This window comes from Capsicum annuum, chromosome 1 (assembly GCF_002878395.1).
Source record: "Capsicum annuum cultivar UCD-10X-F1 chromosome 1, UCD10Xv1.1, whole genome shotgun sequence".
Lineage (NCBI taxonomy): Eukaryota > Viridiplantae > Streptophyta > Magnoliopsida > Solanales > Solanaceae > Capsicum > Capsicum annuum.
The window spans coordinates 32,652,900-32,671,496 of record NC_061111.1 but is presented as its reverse complement, the minus strand read 5'-3'; the positions used below and the strand labels follow the sequence as shown (position 1 = coordinate 32,671,496).

The following is an 18,597-nucleotide window of genomic DNA, read 5'->3' as shown; positions in this document are numbered from 1 at the left end:
AGATTCGAAAATACACATTCAATCACCAAATGGACTAGAATAAATGATTCAATAAAACAATGTTCTTCTCATTCTTAGAGAACAAATCGATTATGTGAAAGATGGCAGACCTGACAAAGCTTCTAATATGTGAAAGATGGCAAATCTGACAAACAACTTCTAAATTAGCTTTCTATTCCGCTTCCACCCTCTTAACCATATACCATCCACGCAACCTTCTAAACTTTACAGCAAAAAGAGAAGTAAACAAAAAATAACTTTCTAAACAACAGCACCCAGTGTTGAACACCAATAAGAACAAAAGAATTAGCATTTACAACAGATGGTTAGCACCAATAGCATCCAATAATGGAACTTTCTCAAAATTATGGCACTACTATCCATCCCACAACTGTATTGTGGATAATTCCTTCTCACTAGATGGGCCCAACCAAAAGGCAGCAATTTGTCCAAGATTTCTTCAAATATTGAAACCCTGGAAAAAATTCCCAGCTTGTTCTATTGTGACCAGGGGAGTACCAATAATATCAACTAAAAGTATATTACTAGATAGTTCTCTATCTCTACTGAAGTTGGATCGCCAAAACATCCATAGACTAGAACTTGTACCTCTTATCAGTCCCTGAATGGATGAACATGTGATTCCTGGACCATGATTTTTTTCCAGTTTATTGTCAACATTTGAAGAAGCTCTGCAACAATATTGAGAGAGAAAACGGTGCAATGGTTCCTTGGTGAAGAATAAGATCTCTTGAAAACTTAAATAGGGGTTAAATGGGAAAACGATCATAGTAATATATAATTTAGACATAAGCAATCTTCTCCGAGTTCTTTTAAGAGCTATCCAAAACTTCTCCTTGACATTTAAGAGGATCTAGTTCAGCTCATCCATGAGATTCATTATCTAACCCAGGCACTACCTACTGCTGCTCCAAACACATTCAACATGGACAGCAGAATGTCCATCCTCAAGGCGACTTGATTATCCAGATTTACAAATGGTTAGTCTCATTAAGAGATATTGCAGCTTGTCCAATTGACGCATTACCAGACTCAGAGTTTTTTATTTCCACATCACTATCTTGGTCATCCATAGCGATGTGGTTTTCATCAGAAAATCCAGGCTTGATACAGGCATTTGTCAGACCATTAAGGCTGCTATAATGGCAAACTTCCCATGAGACATTTTTCTTGGCACATCGATTCAATGGACGATTCCGAAGGAAGCCAGGGGCAAACAGTGGCCTCAACTTTGCTCCAGAGGAACTCCCTGCATCTGATTTCAGAACCACATTGTGGATGCCATGAGACGAAATTTTTTCGTTCTGGTTAGCTATGTCTGGCATTTCCTCGTCTTTGTGTGAGATGTCACCAAATTTTGATGCAGATGATGAAGCACCATCCAGAATTTCACCATTTTTGGCTACAGAATCCTCATTAAAAGACGAATTCAGCAGACAGTCATTGGTGGTTCTTTGACATGGTTCAGTATCATCTTTACTGTCAGAAATGGGGAATTCTGTTTCACATTTCTGAATCTCAACTTCAGCGGAAGAACTAGCACCAAAGGAACTATTGGATACCACTCTAGGGCAAGAAGTTTCTATAGCTGCACTGTATGGTTTAACATCCTGCAACTCCTGCTGGACATGAGAACTTGCCCCAAAATCTACCTCCTGATCCTCCATTCTGTCCTCAGGGTTGGTCAAGGAGAATAGATCCTCTTTGGTCCCAATTATCTTAGCTTCCAAACCATTAACAGTTGGCGGTGAAACAGAATCAACAACTGTTGCCGGAGACGCTGCTGCACTGAGACATTCAACACGTTGGTCTGTGGATCCTGGCTTGTCTTCCCCTTTAACTGTATCCAGGTCCTCTTTCTCTAAAGGTTCAAGAGGAAATAAGGACATTCGCCGAGGGTAGATTCTGTCAAAAGCAAATGCAAATCAAGATTGTTTGCTTCCAAAGGCAATGCAACATGTTAAATAGAAGTGTTATGCGTGCAGATGATGGATCAACAGATCATGATCTAAAGAAAATTACCTGCTATATAAGAGCATATATGCTCCCTGTGAAAGCACTTCATCCAAATCAACAGTAACCGCCTAACAAATTTGCCACGTGAATATTTTAAAGAAATGAATGAAAAAGAATGAAAAGGAAAAAATAATAATTAAGTGTCTATATGCAGGAATATCACATTGTACTGAGAAAATGCTGCTTGAGGTAGAATATTAAGCGATGATTTTTACTAAGGAGTGCGTGCTCTAACTCCCAAAGCACCATTATTCTCAGTTTGACACTGTTGCAACTCAAACATACGCTGAGAATAAATAGCTAAACAGAGAAAATAGTGACACGTCCTACATGATGACGGGAACAATTTCTGAAAGGTGGCACAACAAGGGAAGGCACCAATATTATCTGTTTCTTATACTCTTTGTTTGCGTATACTTTTATATCCAGGCAAGTTTGTATACATCCTGAAGTCATGCAGTAGATTCTAACCCAGTATTATCAAACGCGTGCTTAAAGTGCGCTTAAGCCCTAAAGCGCCGTTCAAAAAACGTGTTGAGCGCTTCACCTCGCTTAATGTGCGCTTCAGTGTCGTCATCAATTTTCTAAGGCTCCTTGCCAATGACCCTCTTCAACACTAAACAATTGATATTTAACTTTTTCGTAGTATTTTTTCAATTTATTTATTCATAGGTTTGTCATTTATGCTTATAATAATTAATCTTGGACTAAACATATATATATATATACATACCTTGGAGTTTTTTTGTGCTTTTCGCTTTTGATAACACTGTTCTAACCTAAGGAATACATTATCTTGGGGATGGGCATGTATATGATATGAGTGGGCAGTTTCTAATAACTTTCAGTGCATGCACAAAACCTAAGCATGTCACCCATTTGACACTAGTACATCAAGGCAAATGAAGGAGCCAACAAATAATATATAATTGAGATATGACAGAACAGAACTAGCTTATAGACAAAAGGCTTCTTCAAGCAGAAATAGAAATATTCTTTTTGCCAAACAGATCTATTGAGGAAAATGTTAGGCCAATATAGCTTTTCACCGGGATATAGTCAGCTTATGTAAATTTTCAAGCTTCAAAAAGACTAAAGTAGATTATCAGCACAAAAGAATCGAAATAAAAGTCCAACATGCCAAAATCAGCAACCAACCAATGCATTTCGTGCATTGGGGCAGCATACAACAATAAACAAGAGGTGTAGAGCAAAAGAGATGTCTCTACCTTGCAGTCATCAATCCTGTACCAACTTCCACGGAAATCCTTGATATAGCATATGTAATGACCGAAAAATGACGCATTCAACATATCCACATGAACAATAACTGCATATAGCTTGTAAATATCATTGCCATCTCCTGTTTCGCTCATGTACCGACGAAGATCCAATGTTTCAGGGAAAGTCACCCTCTTATTTAATTTGCCAAACCTACCACTCTGCATAGAGATTTCGGACATAAATAAAGAAAACTAGCAGAAATTTAGGACACAAACACATAGAGTTGCTTTAAGAATAAAATGGAACTTCAGGGTGAGCAATGTATATGTTAATAGAGAGAGACACCCCCTGAGTTATTGTAATTCACCCAAGAACAAAATGGAACTTAAGGGTGAGCAATGTTAATAGAGAGAAAGACACTCCCTAAGTAGTTGTAGTTCACCCAAGAATAAAATGGAGCTTATCGGTGAGTAATGTTCATAGGGAGAATGACACTCCCTGAGCTGTTGTAATTTAACTATCCCATAGAGAAATGCAAATCGTGTTTCACAGTTCTAAAAAGGATATAAGAATAGCAATTAGAAACGCTACACGTAGGGATTAAATTATCCTTTCTTTTACAAACTAGGGTGCATTCTTGACTCTGAGTAGAACCCGATGGAAAGAAATAACAAATCCAATAATATTTTCACAATAACTTTTTCTAAAAAAATCTTAATCCATTATCATGAAAGATTATCATATTTTCTTACTATTTTTTCTCCAGTTGGGTTCTATGTGGAGGCAAGAATGCACCCTAGCTAGTAAAACAAAAGGATAATTTAATCTCTTAGTGTAGTGTTTCTAATTTCTATTATTATATCTGTTCTAGACTCCTAGGATGGCATTCCAATTTCTCTCTAGCTTAAGAAATTATTATTTCTTTATCGGTGTTTCTTTAAGCACACTGTGATACAAGCACGTTTTCCACCAACACTAACAACTCTTTTAAGCTCACAATGAGGGTGTGAGGAAGCATTTGGATGATACTTCAAAGGACCTCAAACACACATCTTCGAACTATACACTCCTTGATTAGAGGATTGGAGTTCCTGGAGACCTTTGCAAACACGTAGAGGAGTGCTCAAGCTATGGATGATGGCATGGATGGACCTTATTGAGCATCAAAGAGAGAGCACCCACATATGGATGATGGCATGGAATGTAGGAGGCCCAATGGATCCAAAGTCCCTTAATGGGCCTATCTTCTTTATGGGTCACTTTTGGGCCCATGTGTAATAAATAGTCCAACACTATAAATAGCTAGCTTTTCCCTTTCATTAGTTAGTTTATGATTATTGATGAATAGAGATTCCTCTTGTGAGAGAATTGAGAGCTTGGAAAAGCTTGTGTTGTAACTTCATTTGAAACGCGGGTTGCAAGGAGATCGGTATCCTTGAGGTCTTCGTAAATAGGGTGCTTCTTGAAGGATCCATCAATTGGGGTTTTAGGGTTTGATATACTCTTTAGTTTCATTGATTTCCTTTTTTGCGTCTTATTATCTATCTTTGCTTTATCGTCTTTTGATTTCCGCACTTTGATTCCACCTTCGTATTTCGGTCGTTATCACTATGCCTTATTATAATGAGCCTACCTATGACGAACATTCTTTATGTTAGGTGGCAAAGAGAACTCATTTCCTTTCAAGAACAAAAACAAAGGAGATATAACATCAACACTCCTGAAGAAAAATATTTATGTGAGATTACAGTTGTCGTTAGATCTTAGTGATCAGCTGAAAGTACAATTGGAGTCTGTACATCCTAGATTGAACATCTTTGCTTCAGCTGAACTTCAATCAGACCCCTTTTGTCCTGTAGACTTGAGAACCTAGTACACTCAATGTTGATGATGTGACTCCATAAATCTTTGTCTGAAATTTTCTTTTTGAGAAACACATATTGACAGTCTTAACTTTTGAGAATACACATTGACGATCTTTTCACAATTGAGGTGGTGCTCCAGCTTGTTCAGCACCAGAACAATCCCGAAGGACCTGAACATGAAATATCCACTTGCATATCCCACTGTTATATGGTACCAGAATAAACAATTGTTCTCTACTTGTAAACATGTCTCACCTAGACATGTCGAAATTCTAGAGCCTCTAGCATGGTATTCGCATCTTTTGCGAAATCCATTGTTTCCAGCATTGGGGACAAATATTCAAATTTAACCACAAGCTGTTAAACTTTATATTGTACACCTCAACATATTGCTGGTGCATAATTCACATCTAAGCATTTTCTCATTTTTCAGTACCAGAGTTCGTTCCTTCTGATTAGTCTTTTCTTCTTTATGGGACAACCATAAATGTCCTCTATTTATGGGTCCGTACTCTTTTGTCCCATTTAATATGAATGGGGAAGTCAAAAGTTATCAAATATTTTCTAAATATTGATAGTTGAAAAAGAAATTGCCTTCTATAGAACTTTTTCTATAAATAGTTCAGCATTCAAGAGCTGGGAGCTCTCCTCTGCTATGGAGAAAAGAGAGAGGAAAGAAGAAAGCCCATCAGCAATTGTGCTACCATGCATGCAGGCAAGTTCAAAAGGACATAGCCATGAGGGGGACGAAACAATTGGGCAGTCAAAGTCTAATGGAAAGCTAGATGAACCTTGTAATCTTGAAACAAGAGAGGCTGGTTTGCAGATTCAGCAGATACACCAACCACATCCAGTGAACATGCAGAGCCCAATAGAGCACGGAGCAGTGGAGACAGATGCACCAAGTTGGGTGAATTTACATATACTGGAACTAAGCAATACTTCTGGAGTCGCTTTTGAAGGTTTTGAGAGTCCCTTCTCATGAGAATTGATGAGAGAAAAATGGCAATTGAGAACAGAAAACGAGGAAAAAGCAGCACAACTCCAAAAAGCAGAGGCATAGGTAAAAACAAATTAAAAAACCTACAGTCTAGTCTCAACAAGGAGGTGGAAGGGGCAAGGAACAGGGGAGGAACTTAAGTTTGACTTTTAAATGAAGGTAAAGATTCTGCCATGGAATGTAAGGGGTTTAAACAGCTGGTCATTTAAGACCCTGGTTAAAACTTGTTTACGAAAATGGAAGGCAGATGTGATTTGTTGCTTACAGGGAACTAAGGTGAGCAAAGAAGTGGAAGACGTGACAATCCAGTTATGGCCATGTAGATGGATGAGATGCGGTTTCATGAAAGCAGAGGGTAGCAGAGGTGGTATTTTAATTATGTGGGATAGCAGGGTGTGGGTGGGCACCAGGGTGGAGGATGGAAATTTCTCACTTAAATTTTGAATCCGCACAGGATTCATTCTGCTGGAACTTTACTGGTGTGTATGCTCCCTCATACTAGGGTTGAGAAAGTCGAATGTTGGGAGGAAATAGCTACAATGAAAAGCTTGAGTGAAGGACCTTGGGTCACATGAAGAGATTTCAATACTGTCAGGCACATGGTGGAAAGAAGGGGATGTACTAGAACACCTAACATCATGACTGATTTTTCTAGATGGATTGAAGATTTGGGTTTGCATGATCCTATTCTAATTGGGTAAATACACTTGGTCGAGAGGATCAACCCACCAGAGCAACGCAAGGCTAGATAGATTACTATACTCTATGGAATGGGAGGAAAACTTCAAGAACATTAGACAAAGAATCCTGCCTAGGGCAACTTCTGACCATAATCCAATTATTTTAGAGTGTGGAGACTGGGAACAAAGGCAATCTTACTTCAAATTTGAAAAATGGTGGCTCAAAGTGTAAGGATTTAATCAACTAGTACATGACTGGTGGAATGGTTTTCTAGTTGAAGGGTGCCCTGATTACAAATTATGCACCAAACTAAAGATGCTTAAACTTAAGTTGAAAGAATGGAGCAGAAATACCTTTTCTAAAATGGCTAATAGAAAAAATAGTCTCCTTGAAGAGTTGTCTGTTTTGGACAAAACTCAGGAAGATAGAGAGCTATCACAAGATAAACAGATGATATGGGCAACAATTTTGGTAGAACCAGAAGTTTTGGCTAAGCATGAAGAAGAAAGGTGGAGACAAAAGTCTAGAGCTCTTTGGCTCAAGCAAGGGGACAAGAATACCAAGTTCTTTCAGAGATCAACAATAGCTCATAGAAGGTACAACACAATTGATAGATTAGTGGTAAGGGGGGAGGAAATCCAGGAGCCAAAGGAAATCAAAGAGACTATCACAGAATTTTATTCTAAGTTATACACAGAATGCCTACATTTGAATTTACAAGTTGCCTTACAAACTCTAGTGAAGAAAATGAATGGCTTCAAAGACCACTCACAGAATCAGAAGTTTTGCAGATCTTGAAACAGTGTGATGGAAACAAAGCTCCTGGTCCTGAGAGATTTACTATGAGCTTCTTCAAGGCATGCTGGGAAATCTTGAAGGATGATTTGATGCAGACTTTAAATAATTTCCACCGAAGGGGTTTCTTCGAAAAGTCTTTCAATGCCACTCTCATAGCATTGATTCCAAAGAAGCCTAAAGCAGTTGATATTAAAGACTTCAGACCTATTAGTCTAATAGGAGGGGTGTACAAAATCATCTCTAAACTTATACCTGAAAGACTCAAAACAGTTATTTGGAAATTAGTGAATGAGCACCAAATGGCTTTCTTGAAAGGAAGACAAATTCTAGATGCATCCATGTTGGCAAATGAACTTGTGAATTCAAGGTGTAAGCAGAAGAAATCAGGCATCCTGTGTAAGCTGGACATTGAAAAGGCATATGATCATGTCAACTGGAATTTTCTTCTAAAAATTCTAAAAGACATGGGTTTCGGTAGCAGGTGGATTAATTGGATCAAGATTTGTATCTCAAGTGTGAATTTTTCTCTCGTTATAAATGGCAAATGTGAAGGTTTTTTCCAGTCACGTAGGGGTCTCCGACAAAGGGACCCTATTGTCACCCTTTCTTTTCATACTAGCTATGGAGGGACTCAATCACATGTTCAGGATAGCAAACCCTAATGGCTGGTTGAAAGGTTTCAGTGCTCAAACTGGAAGAGGGGAAGAAGTGGAGGTTTCCCATTTGCTCTATGCGGATGATGTATTGATTTTTTGTGAAGCAGAGGAGACTCAAATCGGGCATTAGAGAGCTATACTAACAATTTTTGAAGGTATCTTCCAGATAAACCAGGTTGAAAATTTAAAAGTGCTAGCTGAAAGTTAGGGTTGCCAGATGGATCTTTTGTCAACAAAATACTTCGGATTGCCACTAGGAGCAAAGAATAAAGAGCTGGAAATATGGAGTGGGGTGTAAGAAAAAAGTGAGAAATAATTGTCAAGCTGGAAGAGTCAGTACCTTTCACTAGGTGGAAGACTTACTCTCATAAAATCGATGCTAGATGGACTTCTTACCTTCCCCATCCCAAAGAGCATTGAGAAAAGATTTAATAGGCTGAGAAGATTATTTCTATGGCAAGGTAACAAGGAAAAAAGGGGATATAATCTTGTGAAATAGGATGTTTTAACCTTGAGTAATCAAAAGGGGGGCTTGGATTAAAACACCTTAACAATCAGAACAACACGCTTCTTCAAAAATGGCTATGGAGATTCTGTTCAGAAGAAGGGGCTTTGTGGAGAAGATTTATAGTTGGGAAGTATGGCTTGCTCAACCAGTGGACAGTGGGCACCTTTGGGTGTAGTGTGTGGAAAACCATAAGAAAATTTTGGCTGCATTTCAACAACAACATTACAATCAGTGTTGGTAATGGATTGAGAACTGATTTCTGGAATGAAGTGTGGGTTGGAGAAGACAACTTGAGGAATGCCTTCCCCCCACTATATATTCTAAGTTCACAAAGAAATGCCAACATATCTCAAGTGTGGAGTCAACGGGGGTTAGAACTTAATATTCAGAAGAGCACTCAATGATTGGGAAATTAGGGAGTTTGCTAATCTTCTTGATGTCTCGAACTCTTTTCCAGGTTTGTCATTCATAGGCCCAGATGGAAACTGCACAACAAAGGCCTATTTACTATCAAGTCATACTACTGGAAACTAAATACTAACCACACTTTACTGACAAATGGCCTTGGAAGTTTATTTGGAAGACCAGAAGCCCCCCCAAAGGTAGCTTTGTTTGGAATGGTTGGTATGTAGGAAAGTATGCCTTACTCATGAGGCTCTACAGAGGAGAGGGTGGCAGATTTGTTCAAAATGTGTTATGTGTGACCAGTGAATAACCACCTATTTTTGCATTGTAAAGTTGCTACAAGTCTTTGGAATATGTTTTTGTCTATGCTAGGAGTCAGTTGGGTAATGCCTAAAACAACTCTGGAATTACTTAGCAGTTGGAAGGGAATTGGTAATAGAGGAAGGAAGGAGGTCTGGTGGAAGACTATTCCAGCATGTATATGGTGGACTTTGTGGAAAGAAAGAAATGCTAGGTACTTTGAAGGGCAAAAAACTAGCTTACAGATGATTAGAACGAATTGTATAAGTCTTGTTTTTTTGGTGCAAACAGAATTTGGTAGGGGGTGAAGTAGATTTAGTTATTTTATAGAAAACTTGTAGAAAATACCCTTTTGGGGTGTGCTCACCACTCTGTGGGATGTAAGTTTCCACGTCATCATTTGTTGGATGATGAATCTTTAGGTGTGAATACAATGTTACCTTTATCTCAAAAAAAAAAAAATAGTTCTTAAAATATGTAGTTTTGACTTTTAAAAATATAATTGAAGTTTGATTAACAGCAAGAATTGAATATGCCCTCATCCTCCTACATTTACATTCTTTTGGACAAAGGGAGGTTATTCATTTCCCCATTTCCCGTGTGTTATGCAAATGGCAGTTTCAAATTGCATTACTAGAGAAATGGAACCGTGGAAGAAGCAACGTTTCAGAGGGATTAGACTATAGAGTTTAGCATGCAATTGATTTCCATTAAACTTGTGGTTAACTCTTTGATTAAGAATCTGGTGGTTACTGGTTACTGTTCATGCCTTTACTTTTTTCTGTCTTTTACTTGCAGGATTGAATGGCTTCTTTTAATGTTTCAACTCCTTTGTAGTACTTTTACAAGTAGCCCGTGGTGCACTAGTTGTTTTTAATAACAAGTTAAAAAGTAGTCCACTATTGGTAGTATCTAATCTTTTATAGGAAAATAGGGCAAAAGAATCCCATCCAGGAAGAGGACCCCCTAAATGTGGGGATGATTTGCTGGAGAAACGAAAATTGGACATGAACCTGTCTTCTAATACTCCAAAGAATTTTTAGTATTAGATCAACATGTTCATGCGGGACTAACATGAACCCTCATCTTTTTCACATGAGAGATACAGGTCATTGAGCAATAACTTAAGACGGATAGTTCCTATAAAGAGAGAAAGGATCATTCATGTATTGGTAAAAAAGAACTTGTTTAAGGGCTAAAGTTTATAGTTCACTTTATCCAAGATGATTGAGACGCAATAAATAGAAAGATGAAACCAACCTGAAACCTTTTCAAGGCAATTGTTAAGATATTTGGTGCCCTCTTGATCATTAGGCGCTTCCATGCCTTGACGTAGTCATTGCATCTGCACAAACAACCACACATGGTAAATATGAAACCATACGTCATTGCTGAAAGGACAACAAAAATGGCCTTCCAGATTGTAAAAAGGATGCATTAAAATGCAATTGATCATTGGCATGAAAAACCTCACCCATCACATTTATACAAGTTATCTCCATCAAGCCATTCTCTTGCTGTGAACTGATCTAAGCATTCCTCCAAAGATTCAGCATCCCCGTGAATCTCTACTGTCAGATCCATCATATTTTCAAACTGATTTGAAATATTACTGCATTCTGTACAAATGACCTAGAGATAAAAATAACTCATTTACGCAGAGAAGAAAGGAAGAGATGACAATAGTACAAGAGCAAAAACACATGTGCAGCTTGAAATACCAAGAAAACAAAAAAATATTTTGCAGAGTACCTAATTATCCCTTAAACTTGGAACCACTTGTTTGGTGGATGTCTAAACTGTTTGTAGTCCCAATTACTGCTGGACTTGGCTAGAGCTCCATTATTTTAGCCAAGAACAAAAAGGTTTAGCCAAACAATACAGTTCCAAAGTTCATTTATTTTTAGATGTTATGGCTATTTATTCCAAATTGCTTCTTTTTTTTCTTTTTTTTCTGCCAAATTTGTAAAATAACTTGGCTAGAGCTCCATAAAATTTTAGCCAAATAAAAAAGTTTTACCCAGAATAATAGATTCCAACTGTGTACTTCTTAGATGCAGTGATTATTTGTTTCAAATTTGTATTTCTTCTTTTCTGGCCAAATCCATAAGAAGTTTGATCAAACTTCATTATGTTTAGACAAATAACAGCTTTGGCCTATATAATAGAATTCCACCAAAATTCTTTTACAAATTTATCACGAAAAAGATGATCTAGAAAATGAATGAATTTAAAAAATAAAAAATATATTTCATTTTTGAAAATGCCACATGGAAAATTCCACATGACAACACGTGTATGTCGCTTACATGGGATGAGATTGTCCTGGGGGTAAAGGCTATTAAATAGCCGAGTCCAGAGAGGGTAATTAGGACTATGAATAGTTTAGGTTTGCACCGAATAAACAGTGCCAAGTTTAGGTGGGTAATTAGGTTTCTACCAAAATATTTTGATGACGCAGCATTGTGGACAATGACATGCTAAGTCTTCTCCATCATAAATTAGTAACCTGAGATTGCAGGTGACCGCCAAATATGTGCTGAATAAGTGTTGTCTCCTGTGTGTTAGGAGGAACAGCCTTCTCTCCACCAAATTCATCGAGGCACACAGACTGCATCATGTCAATAGCGAACCTACAGAAGGAAATTTTCATTAAAATATGCTTTTGGACATGACCCATCACAGATTATATCACATTGAACACTGTAGCGGAAAATGTGTATCAGACTTCCTCTAAGAAACTCATCAAATTTACTTTATGAAAAGAAACTTACCTCATAAATTCATGGGCATCCTCCTGTTTACCATACCCAAGATTACCACCAATATTGGGCAACCGTGAAAGTATGTTGATTGGTGAAAAGGGCTGCTGACTCCGACTAGCCCGTTCTACATGGTGTTGAAACTCACAAAGGAAGCACCAACCATTCCGCCTACCTGAGGGAAGAGAGGAAAAAGTGCATAACATAAAGAATGTTCCAATTATTCAAAAGAAGCGCTAGCTTGTATACTTATTCTAAACGGATTTACATTCTCTCAGATGGCCTTTCTCCAACAAGTAGGCAACAAGTGGCTTAGTATATGTCAGACATTGTAGAACCACATTAGCAAAGCAACTGCATAAGAACCAAAAGGAATGTATTTAAAATGTAGATTAAAAAACAGATGGCAATTGAAACTATTCTTAGTTACTAGAGTCTAAAAGAGGGAATACCTGTTTCCACAATTAAGGAGCCCACAAGGTGGGAAACCTTGACTATCCCAGTTAAAGAATTCCACGAATTCCTCATATGGGAAAAGTACCTACATGATTAAACCAAACTTTTCAGGTGTTATAAAACAAGTGCATAGTTGTGTATCAACTAAGACAGTGTATACCTTTTTTGAATGGATACTAGAGGTTCCACCAGCATGACTCAGTGAAACAGCAGAAGATTTCCTCCCTTGCAAAGAACTGCCTTTCCCAGATAACTGAAAATCCTTGCATTTAAATTTGTGCCCAGAGTTCCAATGAGATCTTTGGCAAGCTTCAGAGCTGAGAGAGAGAGAGAACAAAACCTATCAGTAGTTATTTAACACGCAATTCCAGAGTCCATACTATATAACCAAAAGGGAAAAGATCGTGGTCATCCCTGAGCAGTGTTTTTAACAGTGAAATGCACACGTGACAAGGTCCATTGGGCTTTAAGCCAAAGGCGAGAAGTAGAACACAAGCTTCTTAAAAGTGAAGTGCACAAGTTATGTAAAATTGCAAAAAGGGAGAGGGTAAAAGATTCCCCTATACCATAATAAATTGATCTGTCATTAAAAAAAAAAGAAGCTCGACATAATTGATCAAGGTTACACTTGGTTATACTTTGGGTATATTCAAACCCCGTCGTTAGAAGAAAATATCTAGCAATTTATTATCATATATTGTGTTAATACTTTCCACTGTCAACAGTAGATTTTATACAAAAACAGAAGCATCCACTGTGGATACCAATTGATTGAAGTCAAGTTACTCTATCAGGTCGGGGCTCTATATATTACAATTAAGCATAAATAGCATAACAGATTGTTCTAGATTGAGATTGTTCTAGATTGCTATGTTATGGATATTAGACACAATTAACTGGTCATTGTTGTCACCATAAGGCAAAAGTCATTTTATGGAGTCCAAAATTTATACTTTCGAATAGATATTGATACTGTTGTAGATTTTGCGTAAACATACAAAAAAGCTACTCCACCAGGGCTTTAGATCCCTGTACATATGTAGATTCTATTATAGATTGTGCATATGTGGCCACAAGAAGTTCTGTTGCCAAAGGCGAAACGAGAGGGAAAAAAAAGCAATCAAGTTTGTTGAGGCTTTTAGCGCATAGCACAAATAAAGCACAGGCTCTAACGAAGAAATTATGAAAAATCTAAATGTAGTTCAAAAACAGTAAGTATAAATCCAAATAACAATTATCTAGACATAACGATTCAGAAATACTAAATTTAAGTGAATAAATACTATAGTTAAGTGTCGCTATCTTCAAGACAAAGCCCCTAGGTCATGAGGCAAACGCAGACCTGAAGAGTCACTTAAATCACACAGTGTACTTCGCACCTTACTTGAGGACTTAAGACACTCCTCATCCGAGCTTTTGAAAACAAAAGCAAGGAGGAGTTTAGATGATTAGGGATCTAATCTCTATATACTAGTACAGAAGAAAACAGTAGAACAGCATAATCATGCATTTATACCAAATTGTGAACTCGAAAAATTGATAGTTGCGGAGTGTGAATGATTAAACATTGATAAGGTAGTAAATTAAACTGTGGTTATGGTGTCTAATAAAACACAAACTGTTATGCAGGGATTGCCAATTTTAACAGCATTTCTTATAGCTAATACATGTATTCTTATTCCATATTCTACCTTGCATAAAATAACAGAAGCTATCAACAATGCAGAGCTTAATCCATAAATCAAGTGCTGGAAGTTTTATACCAACAATGAAAAATGCAGATTTTGAAGGGTAATAAGTATACCTAAAGTAGCCCAATTTTTGGAGTTTCATATCTGCACTACCAAGTATGCGAGTTGTACAGATTCCTTAACTGAACTATCACCAGCAATTTATCAAAAAACACATCAACAGTAATTTTTTTCACTTTCCCTACCTGAAATATCACCATCTTCAGCTAGGAATAGTGAACAATTGACAGTTGAGCTGTATTTTAATAAATGATCGTTGATAGTTCACATAGAAAACTCACACACCTAATAGGTCAGTTCTGAACCTCAAAACACGGAATACTCTAGGTGCTTTTTTCTTTTACCCTTTTAACTCTTTAAATAATTAAAGCACTGACTTTTGTAGCATTCGGAACATCGTATCAGTATCTGTTATAATTATTTCTTATGCAGCCAATCAAACTAAATGTATAGCTGCCGTCAACACCGAACAAGTGAAACAAGTCACAAAAAACAACACTTGTATAAATATAATCAGCACATTATGTTTAGAAATTACAAACATACCAGTACTTAACCATCTTACAACGAGAGCATTGTTTTTTGGTAATACTCCCACAGACGCCACATCCCTCCGGCATTGCCGGCTCCATTGTACGATCACCAAAACTCGCAGAAGAAGACTCAAAATTAGAGTCGTCGTCAACGACAAAGTACTTAGAAGCAGTGGTTTTCACAAGGTAAAGTAGTGCAACTACGACAGCTATAGCCGTCAATACAAATTGCAAGTAGGAATTCAGATCCACTGCTACATGCATTAGAAACGAAGGAAGGTCACTTAACCAAGAAAAAGATGAATATGGCGGCCCTAGGGTTTCGATTCCTCCATTGAATTGGAATAATTTGGGGGAATTTGCTATGGAAATTAAATTTTCTGGAAATTGAAGAAAGGTCCTATTTTTTTTGGAGAGTTGATTGATTGATTTTTCAATTGGTGTTAATAATATGTCAGCAGGCTAATGTAAACAAACAAAAAAAAGGCCTATTGTATTATTTGCTTCAGAAAGGGAAGGGCTCTCCCCATCAATATACATTTGGAGCTTCTATTTTTAATATTTTTATTACCTTTTTGGGTATTGTATTATTTGATTATGGTAAACATCAGTTTTAGGGATTATGTTTTAAATTGGTATTGTGTGTTTGTTTTAGCTGGTACACTATTTTTCTTTCACGTTAAATCTTATGAATTCACTTTATTTGATTATGAATATTCTTCTTCTTTCTAGAAGTGTCAAGCAAGTTTTATAATAAAAATCTTTACTTTTTTGAAATAAAGTTTTTTGTTAACACGTTGCAAAATTAAGGTAAAATTATTTCTATATGAATCGAGCTTTAGGGCTCATTTGGTATGAGGAATAAAGAATAATTAATTAAGCTTAATTTTAAAATAAATTTATTTTATATTTAATTGAGATAAAAAATTTATCTCAAAATTATAATGTAACTTTAATTTTATTCTATAATAAAGTTGGAACAACAATCTTACAATAACTAATTTCAAAATTAAATTATTTTTCGACCAAACGAGCCCTTAATTTTTAACCCAAAAAGATTTTTTTTAAAAAAAAAAGTTGATTTTATAGAAGTAATTGGTATGGCTAGGACATTATTAGAAATTACCCCTATTGCAACAAATCTTTTGGCAACGGTTCCAAAGGCGTTGCGATAGATAGTCTATTGCAACGGTTGGAACCGTTGCAAACAGAATTTGTTCTAGTTGTTCTATAACCGTTGCTATTGATGGATAACCGTTGCAATAAGGTATCTTATAGCAACGGTTTCGTAAACCGTTGCCATAGAGTCACCTATTGCAACGCATTTTTGAAGGAAAAAAAAAAAGCTAAGGCATCGGTTTTCATTTTTCCCTCCCTATTTTTTCATAAGATCCGCCAAAACTATAAAAATATATATAATAAAAATAAAAAATAAAATACAAAAAAAACCTTTCACTCTCATCAGTCCACAAACCCTAGTACTGCCACTACACCGACTGGCCACCGCTCTTTGACTGCCGCTCCGACTTGTCCACTACTGCTCCAATTGTCACTCCGATTGTTGCTCCGACCGCCGCTCCAATTTACTATAGCCGACAGATCTAGTTGCTGAATCCTCTTAGTAAGCTTGCTCTTCATATGAATCCATTCATTTTATGTTGTAATGGAGTCAAGATCTAGAAATTTGGAGCTCTTTGTTGACCAATTCCAAAGGAAAAATATAATTAGGATATTTAAGCTGTTATTTAATTTCTAGCTCTGCTGGTACTATCATTTTTTATTAGATTAGCAAGTCATGTTTGTTAGGTAGCTTTTGATTAGCCAAAAACTGCAATTTACTTTCGTCGTGATTGTTTTTGTCTATTGGTTGCTAGTCATTATATAGCTTCTTGGTACCTATTATTACAAAATTAGATTTTTGTTTGGAGAAAATTCATTCTCTACGGGATGTTATAATGGATGCCTATTGTGGTGGTAGATTTAAAGTATTCAAATCAATTGAGTAATAGAAGTTCACCTGTTAATGACTGTACTTTTGGGTGTAGTCACCAACTCAAGCTTGTCTCTGTGATCATAAAGCCTATACTTCTGTTGTGTGTGTATATGATTTAATTTGTTTTGATTGTTTATAAAATATTACCATAGTTGAAACTGCTAGTCATGACCCCGATCTAGAAGGTTGAACATTGAAAATATTGTTGATCATATATTAGATATTCAGGTCTGAGGGTGTAAAGATTGTACAATTCAGCTACTTTAGTGTAATTGGGATGCAAATCAACCGGAGGTTCTTATGATTTTGGCTAATACAGATATGATTGTTGTTTGGTTTGATGATGGGTCAAGGCAAGACACAAAATTATGGTGGGGATTTTGGTAGGATTGTAATGTTTCAATCCCACGTTTTGAGGCATGGTTGATCTTGAGCCGATTGTCTATCGGAAACAACCTCTCTACTTCTTCGAAGGTAGCGATATGAATTGCGTACATTTCACCCTCCCCAGACCCCACTTTGTGGGAACACACTGGATTTGTTATTGTTGTTGTTGTTGTTGTTATTCTCCTTCTGATCAAGGTTTATTAAATTATATTGATGTACAATCTAAAGAAGCTCTGTGTTACTGAATAACTAATCTCAAACTTGTTTAAGTTCCACAAACAGGAGTAATCTGTTTTGTATATACTCTGAATGCCAGATATCTATGGAATGAACATATGGGTGTGTTGGACGGGATATACTAGTATGACGTAGTGCATTTTTTAATAATATTTTCCCTGACTAAAAAAAGATCTTTGATAAGTAAAGTTGAGGATAAGTCGTAATCAATTAGACATAACAATTTTTAAATGTCATGATGGTTTCTCTTCTGTATATGAACATCAGTTGCATATGTTTCATATACTTTTCATTTATTGTTTGCTAAGGAATTTTCTTCAAAATATATAGGTTTATGAATACAGTTGAAGCTCTGGGAGGAGTTGATTAGCTAGCAGAGAATGTAGTTCTGAAAGACGTTAGCTCTTGGAATGATCCAATTGGAGCACTTACAGTTGGAATCCAATAGCTAGGTCTATCTGGTTGGAAGCCCGAGGAATGCAAAGCTGTTGGAAATGAACTTTTATCATGGAAAAAGAGGGGTATTTCAGAAAATGAAGGTATCTTATTGGTATCACTAATCAGTGATTTATCATGTGTGCAATCAAGAATGCATCAACAGTCTTGAAAATTTTTGTCCTTATTTTTATTTAAGGCAGTGAAGATGGTAAGACTATATGGGCATTAAGACTAAAAACGACTCTTGATAGAAGTCGGAGGTTAATCGAGGAGTATTCTGTGCCACTTCTCTAAATATTCCCTAAAAAAGTCTAGGTATAACAGTTTTTTGGAAAAAAAAAAATTACTTTAGAACACAGTACTGGCTTGTAGGCTTCATTTTATCTCTTGGTATGGGTTTAGCTATGGAGTATTCTGTAGTTTGCAATTTTTTTATTTTTAAAGACTTCCATTTTATATGTGGAAATCATATAAGTTATCCACATTGGATATTTATGTTTGGACCATAACATTATATAGATTGACTAAGTTGGCGGGAAGAAAGTTTGTTTTTTATATCAGCCCTT

At 36.6% G+C, this 18,597-nt stretch overlaps 1 protein-coding gene and 1 long non-coding RNA gene across 2 annotated transcripts; one reads left to right on the top strand and one right to left on the bottom strand.

The window, feature by feature from the left end:
- Positions 1 to 11: 11 nt before the first annotated feature.
- Positions 12 to 15,600, bottom strand: LOC107856091 (ubiquitin carboxyl-terminal hydrolase 18). The gene is made up of 11 exons (XM_016701082.2): positions 14,990 to 15,600; positions 12,853 to 13,009; positions 12,689 to 12,777; positions 12,505 to 12,590; positions 12,249 to 12,411; positions 11,984 to 12,107; positions 10,949 to 11,106; positions 10,735 to 10,819; positions 3,267 to 3,479; positions 2,044 to 2,105; positions 12 to 1,926 (listed from the first exon to the last, which is right to left on the bottom strand). The coding sequence occupies exons 1-11, from the start codon at positions 15,238 to 15,240 to the stop codon at positions 993 to 995; spliced, it is 2,322 nt and encodes a 773-aa protein (XP_016556568.1). The 5' UTR covers positions 15,241 to 15,600; the 3' UTR covers positions 12 to 992.
- A 2,380-nt stretch (positions 15,601 to 17,980) lies between these two features.
- On the top strand, positions 17,981 to 18,262 carry LOC124897241. Its single transcript, XR_007053971.1, has 2 exons — positions 17,981 to 18,132; positions 18,228 to 18,262. It is a non-coding gene; the product is annotated as an uncharacterized LOC124897241 (long non-coding RNA).
- Positions 18,263 to 18,597: the final 335 nt, after the last annotated feature.

What these genes read in the sequence shown, in the direction of transcription:
- LOC107856091 (XM_016701082.2), bottom strand. Translation starts at nt 15,240, where the DNA reads ATGCATGTAGCAGTGGATCTGAATTCCTACTTGCAATTTGTATTGACG. An exon ending in GCGGTCACCTGCAATCTCAG is followed by an intron (nt 11,107 to 11,983) that starts GTTACTAATTTA and finishes TTTTATCTCTAG; the next exon opens with GTCATTTGTACAGAATGCAG. An exon ending in TATATGCTCTTATATAGCAG is followed by an intron (nt 1,927 to 2,043) that starts GTAATTTTCTTT and finishes TGCTTTTGACAG; the next exon opens with AATCTACCCTCGGCGAATGT.